Genomic DNA, 9887 nt, shown 5'->3' on the forward strand with positions numbered 1-9887 from the left:
CAACTCCACACCTGAGGACTCCTTGAAACTGGAGTATGCACACTCAACCCATCCATCTTGCTGTCTCGAGATTTCCGTTGCAGGATGTTAAAAGGAAAGTGATACGTCGAGGTCAGTGTCGAGGGCGGCTGCTGCATTATTGCTGGAGAGCTGCTGTGTGTTTGGATCAGATTCCAGGAATAAACATGCTTTGATGAGTAAATGTCAGGCGCTAAGTTTGGACACATCTTTTATGTCAGTCAGTCCACCCATAAATTTGGCACCGAGACTAAATGTGGACGTGCTCAATTCTCACTACAACAATCAATTTAGAGAAAACAATTTATTTTAGTGCAAAACATCTGTATACAAGAGTGCATCCAACCAGGATGAATCTGTCCACACAATACTGTATGTTTCACGCTGAAAATGTGCTGGAAACAGAAAAAAATGTGCTCTCAAAAATGGTAAATGTAAAGGCTTTCCACACAACAACATAGTTCACAGAGGTCACAGACAGTGAATTCAACAGATTTCATCAAATAATACAATATAAAGACAAAATAACAAGCAGGTATGTGTGCAGACATCTCTCTGAATAGCAAGAACACATTTTTAAGATGAAGTAAATTCCCTTTTTAAGATACTATAATGCACTCATCAAAGAACACAGCAATTAACTTGTGTCATAAAAACAACGATATGTTTAAAGCTTTAATCCGAAAATGACACTCCCCTGCAGTAAGACATGATTTGGTAGTGTTACTGTTTGGTGACAAGGTCTGATCATTTAACAGTATAATGACAATATGACGGATAATTATATCTACTCTGCCTGCCTCGCTCAACAACTGTTTTACTAGGACGTTAAATAGTTGTGGTCTCCTGTTGTTATTTAACGGCACATGAGAAAGCTTGTCAACAGGTCTCACAAGTTTGATGTCTTCGTCTTAAAGCTGTGACAGTTGGCGGCCCCAGATGGCAGAAAGAGGCACTGTTTAAAATGTTTCACGTTTTTCATATCCAGAAATCATGTCAAGCACCTTCACTGACCTGAATGCAGCAGATACTACTAAAAGTTTGTGTTTTAATTTGACATTGTGAGGCTAGTGAGCTCTTTGTACTCCTAAACTGATATGCTGAATTTATTTTTTCATGAAGATCTTGCCATGTTTAGCTCTTTCTGTTGAGGTATTAAATATCCTATTGATCCTGACACACAAAGAACATTGGGACACAGTTTAAGTAACAAGAAAAAACAACAACTGGTTACATTTATGTTTGTGAAGACAATAAAACTATGTAAATGATGATAACAAACTGTTGGACAGATGGGCCTAGAGAATCTAGAGCCTGAAATAAATCCACTGTGATTCTGTACCGTCAGACAATCTGCATTAAAACCTAAAAAAGAGAAACATTTCCAGCTCTACTGATTGATGAATTGACCCACTAAGATGTAAAGAATATAAATCTTTGGTTCTTCAGAGTGTCTTGTAGGCAGCCAGCTTAAGTAGAGATCATGATCATTTGGTAACGGTGACACAAGGAAATGTTTCTCAAAGTCAGTGAGTTTTTTTCACTTTCACATAGAGTGCTCAGCGTAAATGAGTACACCACCTTTGAAAAGTAATATTTTAAACAATATTTCTCAATGCACACAAAAACAATTTCCAAAATGTTGACAAGACTAAGTTTCATATAACTTCTGTTTAACTTATAACATGAAAGTAAGGTTCATAATATAACTCAGAGAACAAAATTTTCAGTTGTACTCAAATTAGGGTAATGCAGAAGTGAGTACACCCCACTGAAAGTCTCTGGAGTGAGGCTAAATTTTAGACTACAAATGTCTAATTTAACAATAATCAACCACAGGTGTCCAGCAGACAGTTGACTATAAAGGGGTGTAGAAAACCCCTTCCCATTTCATGTTGTTAGCAATGGCACCCCATGGAAGAGAAATGTCTCATGACCTGAGAAAGAAAATCATTTCTTTACACCGCAAAGGTGAAGGCTACAAGACGATCAGCAAAGCTTTACTTATCAGTCAGAATACTGTAGCAAAAGTGGTACAAAAACTTAAAAAAGATGGAACTGCAACCATCTCACAGAGACGTCCAGGTCGTCCACGGAAGTTAACACCCCAACAGGAGCATCTTCTGATGAGAAGGGTCAAAGAAAATCTGCATGCAAGTTCACTGCAGTTATCCAAGGAAGCAGATAGCCAAACTGGGGTGACTATTTCCTGTGACACAATACGGCGTACGCTGCAGAGGAATGGCATGCATGGGTGCTATCCCCAGCAGAAGCCTCTCCTAAAGCCCACCTAGAGTTTGCCAGGGCCCATGCTGACAAAGATGAAGACTACTGGGAGTCTATACTTTTAAGTGATGAGACCAAGATAAATGTTTTTGGAACTGATGGCTTCAAAACTGTATGGCATCACAACGGTGAGGAATACAAAGAAAAATGCATGGTGCCTTCAGGGAAACATGGTGGTGGCAGTGTCCTTACGTGGGGTTGCATGAGTGCTGCTGGTGTCGGGGAGCTGCGTTTCATTGATGGCATCATGAAAGATGTATTGCTCTATACTGAAAGAAAATATGCTACCATCACTCCGTGCCCTTGGTCGTCTTGCATTTTTCCAACATGACAATGGTCCCAAACACACATCTAAGGCCACTGTTGGATTTCTGAAGAAGAACAGGGTGAAAGTGATTCAGTGGCCAAGTATGTCGCCTGATCTGAACCCAACTGAACACCTATGGGGAATTCTGAAGAGACAAGTTGAGCATCACTCTCCATCCAGCATCCAGTCTCTAAAAGAGATAATTCTTGAAGAATGGAAAAAAGATTGAAAGAACTTGTTCATTCCATGCCTAGAAGACTACAAAAGTACTAGATTTAGTAGTTTTGTTGTGGGGTGTACTCATTTTTGCATCGCCCTTATTTGAGTACATCTGGAAAATGTGTAATCTAAGTTATGTTATTGATCTTACTTTCATGTTATAAGTTTAACAGATGTTATATTAAACTTGTATATGTTCAACATTTTGGAAATTGTTTTTGTGTTCATTGAGATATTGTTTAAAATGGTACTTTTCAAAGGGGGTGTACTCATTTATGCTGAGCACTGTAACTATAAACACACCACAACAGGAAAAGAGTTTTAATTTTCTCCAAAAATAAATAGAAGACTTCCAGCAAAACTGGTGTAGTGGGAACAGTAACGTGAAGAGGTAAAGGGTAAAGAAACAACCTATTAGATGTTCTCAAAAACACAGGATTATGTGATCCCTAACAGATCATTTTATCTGCCCACAGAAACCATCTGGGTTATCAGGTCTCGAGCATCTTGAACACCTGAGCTGAGCTCAGCCTCGCCTTTCTTCACATATGTGCCAATGAGGAACAACTTGCGGTCTCCAACCTCGGACAGAGACAGGCTGTCATGGAGGTCAGTGATGCTGCAGGCTCCTGGAAGGTCCTGGAAACATGAGAGAAACACAAGGAAACATCAGGGATTACGGTTCTCAAAGATGATCCCCTTACATTATGACCACAGTATATTAGATACTGGTGTGGTATTAAACTTTTAAGATTCTTCTTCTTAGATCATGTTTTTTAAGTTTCCTCCTGTGTTTTCCTTCAGACTTTAGCGCCAAGAAATTGTAAGTATTCCCACAAACCAACTCCCAAAGATAAAAAAGACAGAATCACTTCAATGTTAAATGTAATTCATGTTAAAAATCTGTAGCTATAAAAATGTTTTTGATCAAATCATTTCCCACTGTCACAGTTAAAGCTCTGATAGCACACAGGGTGTGCATGTTCTCTTACTAAATACTTGGTATATTTTGATAGGTAACAGCCTTTCCAATTTCCTGATGATATCAGAGAAATAAAACACATCAAGAATCTCATTATTATAAACATTTTGTACTAGAACAAGAACTTCAAAAATAAAGGTCTTAGCTTAATACCCTTTCACTCTCCTGTGAATTCTTGTGCTCAGTGCGACTCTTTATCCATTTCCAGTCTGAACAACTATTTTGATAACCAATTTAAGAAAAAAAATAGATGAAAATGTTCTTGCAACATCTTCTGTTGTGGCACCAAATATGACTACACTGCTCGCTTTTTTCATCTTTTTAAATGACAGTCCAAATATATTTGGGTTACATTTTACTGGAACAAAACAATACATTTTAAGAAACGACTTAATCAAGAAATATTCTATACATGAATCAATAAGTAAATCGTTAGTTACAGCCAATCTCAACATAGACTGACAGTGCAAGAGGCCTGCAGGCTGTTTGTTGGAAACAATCTGGAGTGTTTTTTTCTGTCACACTCACCTGTTTGTTGGCCAGAACCATTAAAGGCAGGCAGGGGTCAGACACCAGCAGCTCGTGTAAATGTCTCTTAGCGACGGGGAAAAGCTGCGGGTTGGTGGAGTCGACCACAAACACCAGCAGGAGAGCCTTGGACATGTACTTCTGCCAGTACGGCCGCAGCTCCTCTTTCCCTCCAACTGACACACACACAGACGGACAGATGACTGTGACACCTACTCACTGAGGTCTTTTGTTTCCTTCAGATGTGAATAAGAGGTCACACTCACTTTCTAGGAACTCGATGTGCAGGTCCTCTCTGTTGATGGAGACGGCGTTGAAGCCCTGCGTCGGCTGCATGTCATCCTCCAGGCTGCCGGTGGACAAACAGTGAAGCAGGCTGGTCTTGCCGGCTCCATCCAGACCCAGAACCAGAACCTGGGTCCCAGCTGACTGTACAGGCCGGGGCTGCTGCACAGACCAGTGCACATCAGATTAGGCTTTAGATACTATCTTATAGTTTTTGATACAAGATTTTTCAACACAGATTCCGTAGAGAATTATTTGATACCCTTTGTTGATTAATGTAGGAATGTTTTACCATGAAAGCTCAATTTTTTTCATTTAGCTAAAGGAGCCTGATTTTAAAGATGGAAAAAAAAGTATATTTTGACAAAATGCAGTTGAACACACACACGCACGCATGCACGCACACACACACACACACACGTATCCTAAAACATAGTCTATAATAGGGATGCACTGATACCGATACTGGCATCAGGCCAATACTGCACTCATATACTCGTGCTCACGAAAATTCGCCAATACCAGACAGATATAAATAAATCCACATGTCATCTCTAAGAGTTAATGAATGTTCACACAGAGTCGCTTGGATTTTTGGTCAATACAAAAAGCCATTTACTGATGGAGGGGTTGTCAAGGAATATATGAGTGCAGTAACTGAAACAGAAACAGAAATGTTCTTATTCAAAATTAAATATTTCATTTTAAGATGCACAATTTTTAAAGAGCTATTTTATTTATTTTCACTAATGTACTTTTTAATGCCTTATTTGCCTTAGATAGAGAAGAAAATAATCTATATCTACAGTATTATATACTCGTATAAATGTTAAGTGACAATAAATATTGTCAAAATGTTCTTTCTTTGTTTGATTTGACAGTCAGTTCTTGATTACACGCAGATAACTACGAGGCTACTTTAATATGTATGACACTGATTCAAACGTGGAGACAGGAGCGACTGTGCCAGAATTGAGATATTAAGCTGACTGTGTTAACTGTGTAATAAGTTTCATTGTTTAATTTGTCAAATTTCATTAATATTTTGTAAAGGAGGTAAAGACGGTGCCAAGAAAATAAATCCTGTCTTCTGGTTCAGTGCGTCTGTAACCTAATAGTTATTTTTGTGGTAGAAATATCAGTACTCGGTAAGTACACAAATGAAACTACTCGTAATTGTACTCGGTTTGAAAAAAATGGTATGGTAAAATGGCAACCCCAGTCAAAATTATCAAAATTATTAGTACATTCTTATAGCGGCAGCAGTTTTAACAGTTGACTGCTTTAAAGGTCCAGTGTGCAAGATCTAGTGGCAATCTAGTGGTGAGGTTGCAGATGGCAATCTTCCCCAACCTCCCATGCAGTGGCTGCTAAAAACGCAAGACATATAAGAGGCTGTCAGTTGAGCCATGGCGCGTCCATGCTGGGCTAATGTAGATACATGACTCTGTGGAAGATCAGGCATTTTATATCTACCTCTGTCGTCATAAAAGGCAAACAACAAAAACACAGTGATTCTTAATTTCAGGTGATTCTACACTAATGGAAACATAATTATGAATGTCATTCATTTCTGCATCTAAATCCTCTGAAAAAAGTCAAGGATAAAGCAAAAAGGGTCCCTTCTTTTCAAATATGATATAATAAATTTAGCCTATTTCACAGTGTTGTGTTGAATGTAACGTCTCTACTATTTATGTTGTCATGATGCCTGTCCGTTGTTTTTGTATTGCTGCCATATCATTGATGAATGATAAATAAAGCTTTGAAAACACCCCTCTCAAACATAATTAATACAATAATTCACATTCGACATTCAAAGACACTACCTTGGACTCAACTGTACTGAATTTTAATGGGCACTTCTTGCCATATTGATTCATCTGATACATCAATACAGTTAACGATTCATCACGTAAAATTATGTACAGAATAATCAGATATTAAAATGTATTGTACTGTATTGTAGTGAGTGATATCAGTACTTTTAGCATTTTTAGCTTGAACTCTAATCTATCTCAGTCACTGAGCTCCTACAACTCCCAGCATGCCCCACGGGAACCTCCACCAGGGAACTTGCTTCGACTTGTTGCCATTTTTAAACATACAAATAAAAGCATTTAGCTGCCTGTAGGAATACTCTATAAACTCTGATAATTTATCACAAACTGAAAACATTAAATATGTTGAAGCGCTTTAACCTGGTCAAACATTAGAAATGTGTTTCTTCTTAAACGGTTATTTAGATGCACACACCCCATCACGGTTTTGATGAAGGTGTGTCCGATAAACTTACCTCTGATGCTTTCTGAGCTTCAGCAGCTACAACCGGCGCAGCAGCGACCACGACTGTTTCTTCAGCTGCCTCTCTCCTCTCCTCTCCCTTTCCCTCTCCGTCCTCCTCTCTCGCACTTGTACCGTCTTGAGACGGCGGTGCTTCACGCTTCTTCTCCCCGGAGGAGGACGCGTAGTTCCAGATAAGGTATGCGACCCCCGCCGCCAGAGCGACGGAGGCACCGAGGACACCGGCTTCTCTCACACCGAACATGGCGCTCAGCCGTCGGGTTCTGTTTTTCTAATTGCTGCTTGTTTTATCCGGCCGTTTCCGCCATTGCTCGACTTTTTTTTGGCAAAGGTTCAAGTTTCCAACGTCTTCGTCGTCCCCCTCTTCTCATCAACAAGTGGATTAACTGACAGGAAGCTCAGGAGGAACTTCTTCAGACGATATTTCCGGGCTGCTCTCTGTTGATGCAGTGTTACAGTCTCACCGCATGATGGCGCCCTTATACACAATATGAATTTAAATTTCTTCAGAAGTCTTATGTTGCTATTATTGAAATGCATAATGATTTTAACAATAGTCACTTACTACATAATACAATATTGGAAAGAATACTAACTGTATTCTTAGTTAAATTCCAAAAGACCCATATATCTGGTTTTGGTGTAAAGGATTTTCCCACTGTAAATAATAAAAACATTTTAAGACATTTAGGGAAAATAAACTCTTGGCTTCTATGTGGTTCTTACTATGTACTTCATTGTATTTTATATGTAATCAAACAATATATTCTTACAGTAAGTGAATTACAGTGGGGCTAAATTAGGTTTAAAATTACTTAATTTTCCCTTTTGCTTATGGTTATAATTAGGGCTGCGAAGTATGTTGATTCATGTGGTTTGTAATAAGGGCATGACTGGAAAAGAGAGCTCGCTCTTAATCGACCCTCCCTGAATAAATAAAGGATTCAATCAATGTCCTTAAAAGAATATCAATCATTATATATCACATTACACAACATATATTTTGATATTTTCAAATGCCCTCAAAAGCAAAAGAATAATCATCAGTAATGTTGATATAATGACTAGGTGGGTAAAGGTGAGTATTATAAGAAGCAGAAGAGTCTGGTGAGTTCAGAAAATTACATCATACTGATGCCATATCATGATAAAACGATACCCAAAATCTCAAACGATACAGTCTCATATCACAATAACGATTTATATCGTATATATATGACCCGCCCCACTTATAATATTCTCCCTGTTGGGCTTTTTGAGATAAATTCTGGACTTAAAACTCACTCATGGTGCCCCTGGTAATATTAAATAATGAGTCAATAGCTGCCAGTCTTTATTCTATACGTTTCCTCCAATCAATACTTCATGCACTATTCTTTATATTCCAACAGGGTCTTATACACCACGCAAAGGAACAGGAACTAGATGTTAATTATTTCTAACATTTTCTCCTCTTATGTTCTCTTTTCTTCATTTTGTGAGAGTGAAACAATGTTTAGAGGAATTTGTTCAAACAAAAAGGCATTTATTAATTATGTCTTTCAAAGAATAGTGTAACAATGTCATGACTCCCAAAATATCTGCAAAACAATTTTAATAACCAGCTCAAATTTAACCGTTTCTCCAAAATGAACTGGCTTTAACCTGGAAGAGCAAAAACAAATGACAGAACTTGTCTGTGGAGCTGATGGTCGTCCCTCCTCGCCTGCTATGCTGGTTTGAAAGGTGCAGCCTGGTTCATCCTTTTTATTAGAGACCTGTATCCCTGCTCAGGAGCACTCAGGAGCCAGGACTGGAGCGTGCTCTCCTCCTTTATCCTCCCCAGACTCTCCCAGGTCCGAGCCCGCAGTGACGGAGGCTTCTTCTTCTGTGGTGCTGCCTCCTGGGCCTGCTCCGGCCCCGAGCTGGATGACTCCACCAGCTGGGCCTGTCGGTGCCTTCTGGACTTGGACGCCTCCTGGCAGCTTCCGTAGCTCTTCTTCTTGATGGAGGCCAGGAGCTGGGCCCTGCTGCTGGACTCTCTCTCAGCTCGATCCTCCTCATCATCTTCATCGCTGGAGCTCCTGTCTTTGTTCTCCTGTGAGAAAGTCTTCTGCTGCCAGGTGATGAACTCTGACACGCACTTCTCCAGGCTGGTGGTTAAGTCTCGATGGGTCATGGTGACCTTGGAGCCGACCTCCACCGTAGCCTCCTTCATCTTCTCGTAGCAGCTCTGGATGTTACTCACCTCCTCCAGGGTGTCCGCAGTCATGAGCTCTTGGACAGCTGTGGTCCTCCCAAGAAACTCTGCGCACACAGGCTCTCTCTTTGGTTTCCTCTGCTTCTGGAAGGTGAGGAAATGTGGCATGGCGGTGTAGTGTATGGCTTTGTTTGCCACAAGCTTCTGATATATGTAGACAACATCCTGATGTCCAGCAGCAACAGAGTCCTTGAGAAACTTCTGAACCTGATCCCAGTCTCTCAGAGCGAGTCTGATATTCACAGGTGGAACAGTAGGTTGGACGTGGTAAAAACCAAACATCAGATACAAGCCTCCCACTCTGATCTGGTAGCTGTATGGAGGCAGGAAGTACTTTACAGCTGTGGCCAGTGCTATTCTGAGGAATCTCTTCATTTCAGCCGCACGGATGATTCCTAAAAACACATCCGAGAAGCCCATCTCCCTCCAAATGGCTGAAAACTGCTCATACCTGACTGAGTCAGTCTGCTGGAAACGAGCCAGTAGTTCTTCCACATCTTCCGTCAGAGGACTGTAGAAGAATTCAGAGTAAATAGGTGCCAAACGAGGCATCTCCTCCACAAATCATAACAGTGAAAGCGGCAGTTGTCTGAAGGAGCTATGAAAGCTTTCAAGGCAGGTGAGGCTCGTCATTGGCTGATTGGATAATAACCACGCCCACAAAAGGTGGAAGGAGCGATTAACCGATCAAACTCTGCAGTCAAGTCAAAAGAAAATAC

General features: G+C 40.2%; 2 protein-coding genes across 3 annotated transcripts; both read right to left on the reverse strand.

Annotated features, from left to right (window-relative positions):
- Nucleotides 1–665: 665 nt before the first annotated feature.
- Nucleotides 666–7385, reverse strand: arl9 (ADP-ribosylation factor-like 9). Of its 2 annotated transcripts, none has more exons than XM_037076016.1 (4): nt 6922–7385; nt 4607–4784; nt 4341–4516; nt 666–3469 (listed from the first exon to the last, which is right to left on the reverse strand). In XM_037076016.1, exons 1-4 carry the CDS (start codon nt 7171–7173, stop codon nt 3293–3295), a joined length of 783 nt encoding a protein of 260 aa, XP_036931911.1. In that variant the 5' UTR covers nt 7174–7385; the 3' UTR covers nt 666–3292. The 2 variants fall into 2 exon arrangements, with proteins under 2 accessions (XP_036931911.1, XP_036931910.1); XM_037076015.1 differs by having other exon boundaries at nt 4607–4787; nt 6922–7382.
- A 1048-nt stretch (nt 7386–8433) lies between these two features.
- LOC119006880 (snRNA-activating protein complex subunit 1-like) lies at nt 8434–9775 on the reverse strand. The gene has a single exon (XM_037076014.1). The coding sequence runs from the start codon at nt 9718–9720 to the stop codon at nt 8638–8640; it is 1083 nt and encodes a 360-aa protein (XP_036931909.1). The 5' UTR covers nt 9721–9775; the 3' UTR covers nt 8434–8637.
- Nucleotides 9776–9887: the final 112 nt, after the last annotated feature.

Source organism: Acanthopagrus latus, chromosome 18 (assembly GCF_904848185.1).
Source record: "Acanthopagrus latus isolate v.2019 chromosome 18, fAcaLat1.1, whole genome shotgun sequence".
NCBI classification, from domain to species: Eukaryota; Metazoa; Chordata; class Actinopteri; order Spariformes; family Sparidae; genus Acanthopagrus; species Acanthopagrus latus.

Excerpts from the sequence above, each read along its gene's own strand:
- arl9 (XM_037076015.1), bottom strand. The coding sequence starts at position 7,173 with ATGTTCGGTGTGAGAGAAGCCGGTGTCCTCGGTGCCTCCGTCGCTCTG. Across the intron at positions 4,788-6,921 it reads AAGCTCAGAAAGCATCAGAG|CAGCCCCGGCCTGTACAGTC; the intron begins GTAAGTTTATCG and ends TGGTCTGTGCAG. Across the intron at positions 3,470-4,340 it reads TGGTTCTGGCCAACAAACAG|GACCTTCCAGGAGCCTGCAG; the intron begins GTGAGTGTGACA and ends TCATGTTTCCAG.
- LOC119006880 (XM_037076014.1), bottom strand. The coding sequence starts at position 9,720 with ATGCCTCGTTTGGCACCTATTTACTCTGAATTCTTCTACAGTCCTCTG.